The sequence below is a fragment of the Alternaria arborescens genome (genome assembly GCF_004154835.1).
Source record: "Alternaria arborescens strain FERA 675 chromosome Unknown contig_19, whole genome shotgun sequence".
NCBI classification, from domain to species: Eukaryota; Fungi; Ascomycota; class Dothideomycetes; order Pleosporales; family Pleosporaceae; genus Alternaria; species Alternaria arborescens.
In genome coordinates, this window is record NW_021167874.1 from 164,851 (window position 1) to 180,556 (window position 15,706).

The following is a 15,706-nucleotide window of genomic DNA, read 5'->3' on the forward strand; positions in this document are numbered from 1 at the left end:
TGATTTATGTTGAAGAGCTCCAGGACGAGAGGAGTTGCGATGAGGATGATCGCCCTAGCTATCATCGTAGCCATAGGATAGACTGTTTGGAATGTTTTTTTTTTCGAAGTGTGAGACCAGTCATCTGTAATGAATCGATTCGAATACGACTTTCCAATCCGGCTTGCAGCATGTCTCTGCTAGCCGACCTCATGTTTGCGACCCGAATTCCAAAACTACACCCTCTTGCTTCTCCGTTCGCCATGAAATACCCACAGCGATACCCACACAACCTCACTTTACCTTTAAACCCCCTACAACTTCCTACTCCTAACCAACCCAGACTTGATACCCGTAAGTTCACCACCATAGTTCGCACTGCCCTTAGCCGCAGCACCCTTATCAAACACCTGTTTCATACTCTTAAGCTTCTTCTGCTTCTCCTTGTACTTCTCCTTTTTCTTGACGCGCGGGTTCCTCACGCTCTTCTTACGATGAGGCGTTAATCTAGAACAAAATGTTAGTCAATGCTACACACATAGTAAACAGCATAACATACCCCTTGTTCTTCTGAATCTGGTAAGAAATCATACGACGGCCATCATCGCCAATGACTTCTTCCTCCACAACCTGCGCACCTTCCTTCTTAGCCAGGGCATAAGCTTCGGCGCGTTCAAGCTTAGTCTGCTTCTTATCGTTGGACCGCGCAGCTACGATGTCGTAGTACCCATCTTCGTCTTCAAAGTCATCGCGCCTAGTACCGGGCGCTTCATCAGCAGAAGAAGCGCCATCGTCTTCACCCAAAGCAACACCAGGGCCAGCATCTTTGTGCTGACCCCGCTTCTCAGCTTCGGCTTGCAGACGCGCTTGTCTGTCCTTGAGACGCTCGCGGTGAGGGATATCAGCGTCACCGCCCTGGTCTTTACCAGCGTTGTCGCGCTTGTTGGCCTTTTGAGCGATTTGGGAGGTGTAGAAGCGGAGGGATTTCTTCTTCTTTGCCTTTTCGGCGGCTTCGTGGGCGGTGAGTTCGGTTTCCTCGCCAAAGTCGGAGTCGTCTGCGTTGAGGAGGTTGAGCTTGGATTCGACCGCTGGTGTCTTCTTCTTGCGGGCTGCCTTCTTGAGAGCGGCTTTGTCGGTGAGGGTATCGAGGGAGGCAAGGTCTTCTTCGGTCTTTGCGAGTTTTGCGGCGCGGCGGGCTGAAGCTTCTGCGCGGGCCAGCTCTGCGGCTCGTTCTGCGCGCGTCTTCTTTTGCTTGGTGGGCTTCTTGACAGACAGGTCATTTTCGAGTCCTTCGACGCTGATTTCATCCACAAAGGAGTCTTCTTCGTCGTCTTCGGCCTCGACCATGGGGTCTCCGAGGGGTAGGTCCTCTATCCTCATCCACACCTTTTGGCACTTCAGAAGAGTCTCCATGACGGGGTGCTCGTGTAGCTCAGCAGGGTCCATGGCAATGACTGGCGATCCATCGTCTGTTGCAGTCGAACCGAGTACAGCAAAATACATGGCCATGGCTGCGAGATATGCTGCGCAAGCCCTGTACTTTGTGACGGCCTTTGGTGTAGGTAGAGTTCTGCCAGTCTTCCCTGACTTCGCAGCTTGCGCTTTCAGCACCCTTTCGGCGGCGTTGGCAGCAGCGGCCAATTCTTCATGTAGCGGCTGTAGCCTCAAGTATTCTTTCGAAATGTGCTCGAACTCGGGGTATCGTGTCCGCATAATCTTCATCCTCTCCTCCTCAGACATGCTTTCGGTGATCTGGAGTTGCGGCAGAACCTCTGTCACTACAGCACTTCCTTCGGCAGCCTTCTCGCCATCTTCCGCCATCCATTCGTCCTCGTCGAAGCCAAAGTCTGCCTCTGTCATGCTCTGTAACTGCTTCTTTTGTATGCGCCGTGCTTCCGCTTCCTCGTCTAGCGCGTCTTGCTCCGTTTCTATCGCATCGGCGTCGTAGTAGTCCTTCTTCGAGGCGCCCCATCCACCCACGTCTTCTTCTTCATCTTCGTCTGCTGGTTTGCGCTGTCCCGTGATATCGTCTTCTGATTCATCACCGGTGTCGTCATCTTCTTCATCTTCTTCATCTTCGTCGTCGTCGCTGCCGGCGTCGAGTACTTCTTCGTCAGAGGGCTGTAGGAATTTGTCTAGTTTCAAGTCAGTCTTCGCATCCAATACATACGGCACGACTTGTCAAACCCTCTTCCTGGTACTTCCTCATCCGCTTGGCCGCCGGCCCTTCGTCCAACAGTATCTTATCGCGATTCATGTGGAACTCGTCCTCGGAATCCGCGACATCCTCAAACGTGTTGATCCTCATTCGGGAATCCTCTTCTTTTGGCGCTTTAGGCGCGCGCGATGCGCCACCACCAGCCTTCCTCTTCTTTGCCATGATTGCGATATATGCTGTGTTGTGTTGTGGCGTATGCGTTTGGTCGCAAACGTCGCGGGTAACTTTTTTTCGGCAGGAAATCTTGGCTTCGCCGCGGGAGTCGGAAGGTCCCCACCAGTGGAGCTAAGCCCTGCACCCTTAGCTCCACATGTTAATTCACCTGTCACCGTACTGCATGTTGGTAGACTAGCACCCATTGAGCGCTGCGATACATGCTGGCAGCGTAAGCATTGTCAGATTTCAGGCGCGCCAATTACCACCTGTCGGTAAACGACAAGTCTCAATCCCCATGTCGCAACTGCTATTAGGGGCCACCATCATACTCCTGGTGCTTGTCGGAATAATAAGCGCAGACATCATGGGTTTCGCATTCTGGAAAGGCAATCAATTCCCTGTAGAGGGGAGAGTAAGCAATGCATCACCTTGTCTAGCTCGCTTACATACTGACAGTGAATATAGACGGTTCTGCTCACCGGTTCATCCCAGGGGATGGGTAGCAAGATCGCTCGTCTCCTCTCCGCCCGCGGCGCAAACCTCATCCTCGTCGCACGCACAGCGAAGAACCTCGAGACAGCCCTCACACACGCAAAAGCCCATGCAAAGAACCCCACCACCCAACGCTTCACTTACATCGCCGCCGACGTAACCTCCGAGGCTGAGAACGCCCGGATACTCAAGGAAGCAACGGCCTGGAACAATGGACGTATGCCGGAGATCGTGTGGTGTATCGCGGGGTCCTCAGTACCAGGCCTGTTTATCGAGACGAGCACTGAGACGCTGAGGAGACAGATGGAACTCAACTATTTCGCTTCGGCGTACATGGCACACAAGACACTCCAGGCGTGGTTCTACCCCGAAGTGCCGTACAAGCCGCAAGAAAAGGCCTCTGCACCGGAACCGCCTCGCAAATTCATCATGACCTCGTCCGCACTCGCCTTCATGAACATAGCAGGCTACTCCGCCTACTCTCCCGCCAAAGCCGCTATCCGCTCCCTTGCCGACGGTCTCCGTTCAGAGGTACAACTCTACAACGCAGCGCGCCGCTCTAAGGCAGGCACCACTAGCGTCACACCCGCGCCTTTCGATGTCGACATTCATGTCGTCTTTCCGGGCAGTATACTATCTCCTGGCTTCGAAAACGAGAACAAGACCAAGCATCCCGTGAGCTTCGAGTTAGAGTCTTCAGATCCCAAGCAGACTGAGCTGGAAGCTGCGACTGCAGCCATCAAAGGACTCGAAGGAGGCGATTTCATGACGCCTACGAATTGGTTGGTGCATTTGATGCGTTGGGGCTCTATATCGGGTAGTCAGAGGAACAATGTGGTTCTTGATACGATAGGAGCTTGGATCGCGACGATTGTTTGGTTGATCATGGTGCCAGATCTGAATGGCAAGGTCTGGGGTTGGGGCAAGAAGAATGGGATGCCGGTGTTTAGGCCAAATGCACAATAGGTAATGTTTGGGTCCTGGAAAGCATGTGCGTATACCCTAGATGATATCAGAACATGAGAATGAGACAATTGGACTCATCGTGAGATCGTACGTGTTCTCTCCTCGAATACAGCTGAACCTGCATTATGTTGCTTATAGGAATACTGTGAGAAAACCCTCCGGCGTCGTCACTGTTGAAGCGTAGGTAGGTAGTATGCTGCACTGGCGGCAGGACAAGCTCACCAAAATGTATCGATATTGCACTGAGAGATTTGAGGTCAGTCAACACACTCCAATATGAACGGCTAGATTTTGGTCACCAGAGAGTGCATGCCGGGCTGCAGTGATGTAAGAAGGGGGGCGTATTGAGGAAGTTGTGATGTGGTGCGTGCGGCATAGTCGTGACTGCCATATCAGTTGTACGTCCTCGCGGTACCCACTCAATACGCCTTTAAGTCGCTAACACGAAGTCACATGACACATCCCCGCACTCCATCCCCAGCTCATGCTTCCATACATTACGCAGTTTTCCGCCTCACCCCTCGCAATATGAGCAGCTACATAAGCAACCCTTCTTCCAGAGTTGAGCTCGTTGAAGATGTAAAGCGGATTATACTGGGTTATGTGCGAACCCCGCATTCACGACATCTGCCTGGCGCAGCAGTTGATCGGTCGCTGACTTAGTCCATCAGCTCTCACTTTACACCGATCTACAGGCGCTTTGCCTGACTTCAAAGAGCTGGAATCGCATCGCCACAGAGTACTTGTACAGGAAGGTTGTGCTCGAAGTTCGTGCTCATGATGGCCAACTGGCTCTATTCCGTCAATGCGTTGATTCTGGCGCACGAAAGCATTTGGTGCATACACGAAGCTTGAGCCTACTCAACTTACTGCCATGGGAGTTTGGATCCGTCTCATCTACGGATTGTCCGATGGATGAAGCAACCAGAAATACTTTGATGTCAGGGATTCTGCAAGATATCCCCTCCAACAAGCTCCGAGAGTTTCGGTAAGCTGACCATTTGCTGGAAAGTCACATCCCGCTGGAAATTTACAGTCTGCTGGGAAGTCACGGTCGCATAGTCATCGTATCGAAGCCATGGAGGCAAACCCCTGCCCAAGGACATGTTGACTCACCAGCAGACATTGTTGACATAGAATCCGATGTGATTACAGCAGATTAGTAGACTGACAGATACACAGTTACGTTGCTTGGAACTATGATGGTATGTACCCGAGCCTGGTAAGTCTCCTCAAAGAGCACCAACAGTCTATCGACAGTCTGCACGTGTTGCGTGGTGACTCCCGCAAGCTCATATCCCCGAAAACGCGTCGCGTTACTGTTGCTTTCCGCGGACAAAACGACCAGACACATAAGTTTGCGCAGTTTGCTCTAGCACTACCTACGCTCGATTCGCTTTCGATACTTTTCCTGGAGGGATGGACCCTGGAAGTGCATAGATATTGGGGCGATGGTCACAACATCAGTGCATTTGGAGACCAGAAGATTGTAGCGCGCACACTCATGCTTGATGGTTGCATGCCTGACACGTTCGATTCTGCCCTCCCTTACGTCTTCGATTTGTCGCGAGTGACTAAGCTAGCTCTCTCAGGCTGCAAATTGGATCTACTGCAACATTTATCCAGCTCATGCGAACTACGGAACCTGACGGATTTCGGAATACGCACCCCAGAACATTTCGATGAAACTGCAGGAGAGAACGCACGAGCGCTGTTTTTGAAGAACCAAAGTCTTCAGCACCTCCGTCTCCACATCAATGGCCTCCACAGTGTATCTCTGGACCCCCAGGATACACCAGATGCTACACCATATCTGTGGCCGCTGCATCCCAGGCTCAAAACGCTTTCACTGTTAGATCTATATCGTGAGGGGGATAACGAGCACTTTCCTTTTATAGTTGAACCAGAGCTTCAACAGATATGCAGTCACTTTAGTGCCTTGAAACAACTCGGTTTGTGTTTCTATGACTTCGATATTCCTAGAAGTGAGGCGGAGAAAAGGTTTTCCTACGTAATCAAGATTCTGGTGAGTTCAGACTGCTTCCCGGTATTGCCTACTGCAGCGTTCATGACCTATCTTAGGAACCAATCGAAAGACTCAAGAATCTCAAGATCCTACATCTTTACCAGGACCGAGTTAGGACTGTTCGTCCACCCACTCCTCAAGTGCATATTTGCGAAATTCATCAAGAGTTCGCTACACGGTTCTTCCAATGGGCGCATCATCGATGTCCTTTACTTGAGGTTCTCATTTGGGGTACTTATGAAGAGAATTTCCACCAAGAGGCGTGGCAGGTGACTGAAGATGCAAAGCAAGGACGAGATACTTCTGACTGCGGTGTAGACCGTGCGCCACAACAGTGCTTCGTGAAGAAGTTGGTAAAGCTGGAAGATGGTACTTCCCAGATCGCAGGAGCGAGCAGGGTCACCCGGAGTCGAATTCGAGATGACTTCCCGGCATTGCAAATACTGAGCTACGAGACCGGCAGACATATCGAAACTCGCCTGGCGGACGAAGCGGTACGTTGAGCAAAGGTTTGGGTCCGAAGCAGGAAGCAGGGGAGATTGTTTTGGCAGCGAAACCTTGCCTCTCAAGTTCCAACCTCCAAATGTGGAGGTGAGCACCTACCTCGGCCGATGGTGGCTGTAGTGAAGAAGCCTCGTTGCTGGCTTTCACATGGAATACGTGCCGAACGAGAGATGCTAGCGTTGAATCTAGTTCAGAACCAAGGCACGGCTCGGATGCGTGTCATGTCCTGTCTCCCGGACCTGCGGACTCATGGAACCGGCGCTACTATCGACGATCACGACGATCAGCTAGATGGCCGTCGTCTCATCGCCTCCGTTAGAACGACAGAGAACGACCGCAGGAAACGCCGATGGTATTTCTAAAGCTCCATCCCTGAGCGAAAGAAGACTTTGGAGCGGCTGGTCAAGCACTTGCGGGATACGCAGGGCCCAATCGCGCTTCTCCGGAAGCTAGCCGCTGGACCCTTGCCCCCCGACTCAAAGTGGAGTTGCGAACCGCGGGGACATGCGGAGACTATTTCGAAGAGAGCTGCTATTCCGAGGCTAAATTTACTGCATGGTACGGTCGATGCAACCGAAAACTTAAATCCTACAGACGAGGCTCTTGAACTGCGCCGCATCGTTCGTCCAATATCGAATGGTACCCCATCGTTTGAACCCATAAGCGCGGATATTTTCTCTTGTAGATCAGGGGACTCCCAAGATGTATCTGCGTCTGACAAGAGAGATACTTGCCGTTGTTCTATATATGAACGTAAGCGCGCGTTGATTGCATGCCTTGAACGAAACAGCATTGCAATCATTCCTGATTGGATTCCAGATTCAATGCTTACGGGGCATATTGCGACTATCGCCACGCGAGATCCCTCATGCGCGGCTATAATAGTCGAACGTTTAGATCGTACCGGCTTGGCTAGCAGAGGCCCACGGCTACACAAGAACACCACCACACCGGACATGCACCCGAGTACAGCGTATCGCTCCGGCAGTTCATAACAGCCTCGCCAGCATGAACAACGTGGCAATCACGAGATGATAGACAGTCCCTGAAATCAACCTCGTGGCGAACAGAAAAAGCTATAGGAGCACCATTGTCTTGGCACACAGTCTACCAGGCCCCCAACATTACCCGGATGAATAGAAACACTCCAATCATGCCAACTAGTCTGTGGCCTCCCAGCGGCCCGGTACCGACGATCCGTTCTAGGGCGAGTTAATTACCTATTGTAGTTCTTCTCCCGCTGTTGAGTGTGGCTTGCATATTTCCAGGTACCCTTGGCCTGGAAGACGGTACGCAGTCTAGGAGAAGTCGTTCTTGACTACTGCTGGTATTAGTCCAATTTCAAGGCAGTTGGCCGTGCTGCAGGGCGTCCCGTGTCTTTGATGAAGCTCTAGCCCCAGTGTAGAGAAGCAGGAGTACTAGGCTAAAGCAAGGGACTGTAGAGGTCCCTCGAGCTACGATGGAAATAAATAGTTGGGCATCCCACTGGTACTTTGGATCCAGTTGATCGACTTTGTACTAAACTTTCCGTTAAGATGGGTCGCTTCTCGTTGTTCGCCTCTCTGCTGTTGGCGACCAATGGTGTCTTGGGCGCCAAATGGATTGGTGAAGTCAAGAAGGTCGATGGTGTTGACTACCAATGTAAGCTACTACCGCCTTTTACTTCTTCTTCGAATGCATGCTAATCACTGCATTCTAGGCAAATGCTACTCCGACAACGCTTGCTGGCCGACCAATGCAGACTGGGAGAAGCTCAACCAGACCGTCTCAGGCGCGCTTCAGCTCGCCATCCCACCCGGTGCTGTCTGCTACAAGAACTTTGAGAACGGCACCAGTGTGTACGATGCGGCGAAGTGTGCGGACACTCAGGCCAACTGGGGCAACGAGCAATGGCTGTATGATCAACCCTCCCAAGGGATATGAACGTTGATACTAACGCAATGCCAGGACCGACCACCCCATCGCCGAGCTCTGGCCTTTCAAGACGAACAACACCTGCATGCCAACTGACGATCCATCAGGAACCTGCACACGTGGTTTCTATGGAAAGTACGTCATCATGGCTACTACAAAGCAGCAGATCCGAGCTGGTGTGAAGTTCGCACGAGACCGCAACCTCCGTCTGATTATCCGAAACACTGGTCACGACTTCATGGGTCGTTCCACCGGTTACGGCGCACTCATCATCAACACCCACAGCTTCAAGGATGTCAAGTTCCTCAAGAAGTACACTGGGCCTGGTGACTGGACAGGTAGTGCTGCCATTGTTGGTGCCGGTGTACAAGGCCGTGAATTGTACAAGCAATGCTTTGCTCAGAGTCCCAAGGTGGTCATCGTTGGTGGAGAGTGCCCAGTATGTGTATCGATCCGGACGTCTGAAACCATCACTAACATATCCTAGACTGTTGGCTGGGCCGGAGGTTACATTCAAGGAGGCGGCCACGGCCCTCTTTCCGGAATCTACGGCATGGGCGCTGACAACGTCCTCTCGTTCGACGCCGTCACCGCCGAGGGTAAATTCGTGACCGCCAACGCAAAGGAGAACTCGGACCTCTTCTGGGCTCTCAAGGGTGGCGGCCCCAGCTCCTTTGCTGTCGTCATCTCCATCACTGTCAAGACCTTCCCGGAAGTCCCTGTTGCTGGCACGATCCTCAACATCAACTCCACGCACACCAACGACACTGAGCTGTTCGCCAAGGGTGTTCACATCTTCCACAACCTGGCCAACCACTACAGCGAGCATGGCATGTTCGTGTACTTTGAGCTTGGCCCTGGCCCTCAGCGCCTCCACATTGCACCTTTCGTCGGTCCCAACATGAACGAAGAGCAGCTTGGAAAGGTCCTCGCCCCACTATACGAGCAGCTAGACGCAGCTAAAGTGCCTTACGACACCCACACTCGCGCCTTCCCCACGTTCTTCGAGTTCTACATTGACATGTTCGAAGACGAGCCCCCGAACCAACAATCCGTCGTCGGCGGCCGCCTCTTTACACAATCCGACATTAGCGCCCACGGCGACGATATCGCCGACGCTCTCATCTACGCCGCCATGCCCGAGCCCACCCAACTCGGTTTCAACGTCGGTCACATTGTTAACCCCGGCCACGCTTATCCCAAGGTCGACAATGCTATTCACCCCACGTGGCGCAACGCCAGTAGCTTCGTCATCACCAACGTTATGATGACAGGCAACGAGCCCTGGGACGTTAGGAAGGAACGCGAGAACTTCAACACCAATGTCCTGGGTAAGCGACTCCGGGATGTGAGTCCCGCTGGTGCGAGTTATGTGAACGAGGGCGATCTCAATGAGCCGAACTGGCAGGAAGCGTACTGGGGAAGCAACTACCCCAGATTGTTGAAGATACGCCAGAAGTATGATCCCGAGGGTGTCTTCTTTACTGAGACGACGCCCGGTACGGAGAACTGGAGTGTTATGGACTATGGTACCAAGCTTTGTAAGAAGAGTACCAAGTAGACGTGAGCATGTTTTTTTCTTTCTTGTCCATTTTCTTTTGATAGGCTATTAGCGAATGATAGATAAAAGCACGTCGCTGAGTGCGGAAATACGATAATATCCAAACCTTCCTTTTGTGTTAGTGCTCGTATGTTTTGGTATGGGTTGTGACAAATTGTCGTTTGTGGTGTTGCGAGGGTTCCGTTAGAGGTCCCTGGAACCACCCCTCATAAGCTAGAGATGTAGTGGTGACATATATGAGGACATGTGCCTGTAATCAAGCAGTGCTTATCGCTGATAGCGTTTGTCTTGTTGACAATCCGCGTGCCCTGTATGACAGCAATCGAGACACAGCGTGGCGTAGCGATGACTGCAACGCGCTTCGAGACCATCGACAAACATTGTCGTCGATGGTGACCTTGAAAAGCGCGTACACTAGAGCACTGACGCGCCTACCTGCATCCCCTGTGGATTTGTGCCGACGTGGCGTGGTGATACAAAGCTGGGGAAGAGCGGGAGCGATGACGAAAGAGTCGCGTTCAGCGCTAACCGAGGGCGGGCTAGCATCAGCTCACCTTCACAAGCCAATGGACCTGGAGCCTCTGGTACCAGCCATCATCCCAATTGTTTGCGAGCCCTCTGCTGTCTATCGCCTGTTTGTGCATTAGCCTCGAAGCGTGCACTACATTCGCTCCTTGCGCCCCCGCCGTATACGCTCCCGTCGCTGTTCCTCGCCTCCGCCATCCATCGCATTCCGAATCATCGCACCAGGCTCCTATTCACCACGACAGCCACTTTGACGTCTACACCAGATCGCGTGGCCGTCCTTGCCAATCCGCATGCTCCGCGCATGCCGAAACACCTCCAGACGATTGTTTATGTCGATTGAATGCCTCCCGTGCTGAATCCCTTCTTACGGGCCTTCTTCCGTAGTGCACTCCCCAGCCAGTGCCAGCCAGCCCAGCACCACGTACGATACATAACAGTGTACAGGGAGACATAAAACTGACCCCGCATGACATAGGTCCTTCTCGTTCCCACCACCGAAGTCCTCCTCACATCGCGCGACAAGGAATCAAACACCTCGTACATCGACCTCAGCGGTTCCGAAGACTTCCTCGCAAGCCATGTGCTGCGCGTACCGGGCGGAGTGGGGCCGAACAATCACCCCAAGGACTCGGGTAGTTTCAGGGAAACGCGGGGGAAGGCGAAGCAGTTTACCACCGCAAATGGCCGGACGGTGATAGTCAAGGATGCCTTCATCTATAGCAACAAAGGTGCGCATACACGTCGTGTGTCACGGAATGACTTGCAAGTGCTGACATGACACAGGATTCAAGACACTCAACCAGGCGCAGCTCTTGAGCGATACCATTTTCTACCCCGACTCCTTCGATGCCCAGCCATGGCTCGTCTATTTTATATCCCGGCCCCTCATAGGCACCTTCGATGCGAACCCAATAATACCCGCTACACTTCAGCCCAAGCAGGATGCAGGAGCAGGGCCAGGAGCAGGGCCAGGAGCAGGACCACCGGTCGCAGCGGGCCCGTCTGGAGGCGCCAGCTCCTCCATGCCTCGGAAGAAGGAAGTCAAGTCCTTCAGCGACCTGTTGAACCACTTCCCAATGATTGCACGTCAAATGCAACCAGGGCTGGAGAGGCTGTTCAAGGAGTTTGGCAAGGAGCTTGAGAAGCCTTTGCCAGCGACACCATCACAGAGGTCGCGGCGATCGTCCATGAGTTCCCGAAGACGTGGGTCAGTGTCCTCAAGAGAGACGACACCTTTCTCTATACACAGTAGCATGTCACACGGCACGAATGGGTTTGTCTCAAATCTGGAGATTAGCGACGAAGAAGACCAAATGCGGAGATCGCTAGAAACCGCAGTAACAGCGGCCATTGACCTCTTCCAGATGGTAGATAAGCAGCAACTGTCATTATTGGGCGCCACAACCGACTTGACGGGTCCCATCGTGGAGCGCATGATTGAACGATATATCGCCGAGCAAGTACACCACACAATCCTCTTCCCGCGAATACAAGAAATACGGCTACTAGAAGACACCGACCTCGAGCGCCGCACGCGACAAATGGTGGATATTGATATATCGCAGGTCGGCATCGACATCGGCCATGGCCGCAAAGGCAAGCAAGAACTAGCTATACGACTTTCCAAGGCTGTCGATATGTTCAAGAAGATGGGTGTTGCGGGCAGTCCACAAGAGATGTTGGAAATACTTCTCAGCGTACAGAAGCACATTACAATGCCGGATGAATCGCAGGAGAAGGTCATGACAAACGGAGAGCAGATGTCGGAGAAGCAAGATCATCTTCTTACCATCAACGCGGATACACTTGTGTCGCTGTTGCTCATAGTAGTGATAAGAGCGCCTGTACGGCATCTGCAGGCACGACTTTCATATATGCGACATTTCATCTTCATTGACGACGTCGAGAGCGGGGAGATGGGCTATGCACTCAGCACATTCGAGGCTGTCCTTTCCTACCTGACGACAGACTCAGGCGGTCTACGAAGAGCAAGCCGACGGAATCGGGCATTGTGGCAGGCCACGAAATCTGGTGATCTTGAAACAATGCAGGGTATACTGGAGCCCGATCGATCGTTCAATCCAGATCTGGATAGCTTCTCGGATGAGAGCGATACCCCACCAAGAAATCGTCAACTCAGGTTTGCTGCAAGTTTATCAGATTTGCATTCTGTAGGAGGCACTACCTTGAACGGGGACGATGAATACTCATCACGACGGCGAAGCATATCTCGCGACAAGAGTGCGCATGAAGATGGTCCCCTGGCACACATATTCCCTTTCCAGCGCGCTCAAACACCACCACTGCCTGGCAGACCGAAGATGAAGAAGAGGGTATCCATGGACACTAGGAGTATGTCGAGTGGCTCAGCACGGTCGTTCCGATCTCGTACAACCCTCGACTCCCGGGTTAGCGCTATCGAAGGCGACGTTTCGATAGAAAAGCTCACCATGACACAAGGGCCCGACGGTGAGTCAGTGATGATGATGGCGATTGAAAACAATCAGGATAAAGCATTGCAATATCTGCTTAGTCTTACCGAGTACTACACTCCCTCTTATGTCTTTGAAGACTACAACAACGAAGGCACCAATTTGTTGAGTGCAGCAATCCAACTGGGCCATACTAGAACGACAGACACGATTCTCAACTACATCCTGGACAACAGCCCCAGTCCCCAGGCACTGAAAGAATTTCTCTCCAAACCAGACGCGAAAGGTAGATGCGTGGCACATTATCTCTTCAATCAACCTCGACTTATAGACCGCATCGGACATCTCTTGCCCTGGCAGCTGAAAGATAAGAACGGCCAGACACCGGTCTTCGCTTTGGCTAGGGCATACGATCACGATGAGTACCACGACATGGTCGATAAAGCACTGCTCGCCGCAACTCACTATCAGGATGACGGACAACCATTACATCTTGACGAGCACGTCGACAACAAGGGAAACAGCCTGCTACACATCATCACAGACCCTCAACTAGCAGCAAAGCTACTGTACCGCTGCGATTCCGATGCCAATGCGACAAACGATCGACAGTTCACACCACTCATGGTAGCTAGCAAATACGGCCGAACGGACATGGTGCGAGTGCTCTTCCAAGACCCCCGAGTAGACCTTTCTTACAGAGACGCCCGTGGCCTCACCGCCGTGGAACTCGCCAAAGACGACGACGTCCGAAACCGCATCGACGATCTGGTTCTCCTCTCAAACGAAGCCGGTCCAGATGGTCGCACAACAACCGTCGTTCGCTCCTTTTTTGTCGAAGACGGAACAGTCCGCCTCGTTTTGAAATCCGGTGCGCCCAATGACAACAAGACCATTACCGTGACAACTTGTCGTAGATCGTCGCAGGATTTCGAGAATCTTGCGAAATGGCTCGCACAAGAACATCCTGCGTCTTGGTTACCTGTCATACATAACCTAGCATCCCCTTACCTGATTCCGTCGAGACCTTCGCGGTCGATTCTGCGGGATATGCAGTTACGCCTCGATGCGTTTCTCAAAATCCTGCTGCGTCATCCCACCTTCTCCACGCACGAAATGGTCTGGGAATTCTTCTTGGTGCCTGACATCGACTCGTCGATGCTAGCCGAGCGCTCCGCGCGGAAAGCCGAACTGCGCGTTGAGCGGTTGAGAGAAGAGTATGCGCCTATATACGACGTAAGGGAAGTGGAACTCTTTGTCCAGCACATGCGGGAAAACATCCGGGCGCTACATCATGCGTCAAGGAGTGTGCTGCGGCGCGCAAACAAAGTCCGGGCTAGCGCTAGTGATCTCAACGATGCAGCAAAGATATCGAACACGGCTATGCATTCGCTTACCTTTTTACCGGAAGCCCATCTCAAGGCACTGGACCGGTATACAGCGTGTTTAAAACAGAGCGACGCAAGTCCCATGTCAGGATTCTATTACTCCATGCACGCCATCTCCTCAACCATCACCGCCATCCTAACCGCCTTATCCCGCCCTTCCACCATCATTACCCAAATGGCAGCGACGCAGAAATCCATCGACCGCCACAACCTGTCTGTTCGCCGCAGCGACCGCTGGCCCCTGGGCCTGCTGGACGACGCTCGCTCCCGTGTCCAGCGCGATGCGCAGGACAAGATGGATAAGAGTAGAGGCGAATTGGAGGATTGGGGCCGCGAACTCCGGTACACGCAGCAGGTTGTTGCGCAGGAGTTGGCGAGCTGGCAGGAGAATAGGGTTGAGACGGGGAAGAATGCGCTGAGGGAGTTGGCGAGGAAGATGGTGGTTGTGGAGCGGGCTAGGTTGGAGAGTATGAGGAGGGCGGTTAGGGGGTTGGGGATTGGCGGAGAGGTTGTTGGCGTTGGAGAGAGTACTTCACATCATCAACATCAACAACATGGGGGGATCATGGCGAATGGGGGGTTGGTCAATGGGTTTGCCGATCGTCATCATCATGACCATGGTATGGATGTTGCTGGGCCGCTTCTTACAACGGTTGAGCAGGCCAGGTTCCACGATGTTACGGATGAGGACGTTGAGGAGGGACCGGGTGCTGTTGAGGACTCGGAGGCTGAAGGCGTGGTTTGGTCGAATGGAGAGGTGGCGGCCGAGGAGGTGCCGCCTGCGGATGAACTTGCGCAGGAGTCGATGATGTCGATTGGGGGGATAGGGAGGGATCAAGTGGTGGGGTAAGGTGTGAATGAGTACTTTTTGTGCCATGTGTATTCGATTCCATCTCGTCCTTTTTCGTTCTTCTTGTTCTTGTTCTCCTTGTTCTTCTTTCTTGTTATCTCTCTTTTTCTTTCTCGTTCGCCGGATTCATTATAAATCTTCTTTGGGTAGACGGATTGTGTACGATTGGATTGAGGGATTGGGTATATGGGTGTGCCGGTATGAGCGAAGACTCATGTATTGGTGGGATGGCGGGGGGAGAGGATGAGAAGGGTCTAATAGTAATGTTTACGATCGTGTAATCTAAAACATCTTTGGTACCTGGTGACGATCACGTAGCTATTCCTACCTCTGGCAAGGGTCATCCACTCCTGAGAGTACGGCTTGATGGTGAAGTAAGGGTGGCTCATAACACTGAAAGAAGTGCTGCGTACGGCTGCGCAAGGAGTTGTGCTCTATAGCACTCGAATGCACTCAGGAAACTGATTAGGTGTTGAAGGAAACCAACTATGGCTATAGCTTCTGATAGCGTATGACATGGGATTTTGCAGAGTGGTGCAATGTCCAAGAAGTCCAATCCAACCACCAAGTCATGTGAGACTTTCGTTGGAGCCATAGGAGGTAAGTCAAGAACATAGAGCCTCAGGCGTTTAGTTTGTCCATCAGGTGATGGGACAGAGCTCCGTTGTGTGTATTGTTGTGGCATGTATGCG

At 52.5% G+C, this 15,706-nt stretch overlaps 5 protein-coding genes across 5 annotated transcripts; 4 read left to right on the plus strand and 1 right to left on the minus strand.

Annotated features, from left to right (window-relative positions):
* Nucleotides 1-293: 293 nt before the first annotated feature.
* On the minus strand, nucleotides 294-2,359 carry AA0111_g7969 (hypothetical protein; the record flags this gene model as incomplete). Its single annotated transcript, XM_028654364.1, has 3 exons — nucleotides 294-486; nucleotides 539-2,114; nucleotides 2,167-2,359. 3 exons carry the CDS (start codon nucleotides 2,357-2,359, stop codon nucleotides 294-296), a joined length of 1,962 nt encoding a protein of 653 aa, XP_028504455.1.
* Nucleotides 2,360-2,717: 358 nt separating this feature from the next.
* AA0111_g7970 (hypothetical protein) lies at nucleotides 2,718-3,811 on the plus strand (the record flags this gene model as incomplete). The annotated part of the gene is made up of 2 exons (XM_028654366.1): nucleotides 2,718-2,765; nucleotides 2,819-3,811. The coding sequence occupies 2 exons, from the start codon at nucleotides 2,718-2,720 to the stop codon at nucleotides 3,809-3,811; spliced, it is 1,041 nt and encodes a 346-aa protein (XP_028504335.1).
* Nucleotides 3,812-5,018: 1,207 nt separating this feature from the next.
* Nucleotides 5,019-6,110, plus strand: AA0111_g7971 (hypothetical protein; the record flags this gene model as incomplete). Its single annotated transcript, XM_028654367.1, has 1 exon — nucleotides 5,019-6,110. The coding sequence occupies one exon, from the start codon at nucleotides 5,019-5,021 to the stop codon at nucleotides 6,108-6,110; it is 1,092 nt and encodes a 363-aa protein (XP_028504334.1).
* A 1,766-nt stretch (nucleotides 6,111-7,876) lies between these two features.
* On the plus strand, nucleotides 7,877-9,816 carry AA0111_g7972 (hypothetical protein; the record flags this gene model as incomplete). Its single annotated transcript, XM_028654368.1, has 4 exons — nucleotides 7,877-7,982; nucleotides 8,041-8,236; nucleotides 8,289-8,694; nucleotides 8,743-9,816. The coding sequence occupies 4 exons, from the start codon at nucleotides 7,877-7,879 to the stop codon at nucleotides 9,814-9,816; spliced, it is 1,782 nt and encodes a 593-aa protein (XP_028504333.1).
* An 868-nt stretch (nucleotides 9,817-10,684) lies between these two features.
* On the plus strand, nucleotides 10,685-15,014 carry AA0111_g7973 (hypothetical protein; the record flags this gene model as incomplete). The annotated part of the gene is made up of 3 exons (XM_028654369.1): nucleotides 10,685-10,765; nucleotides 10,820-11,072; nucleotides 11,128-15,014. 3 exons carry the CDS (start codon nucleotides 10,685-10,687, stop codon nucleotides 15,012-15,014), a joined length of 4,221 nt encoding a protein of 1,406 aa, XP_028504332.1.
* Nucleotides 15,015-15,706: the final 692 nt, after the last annotated feature.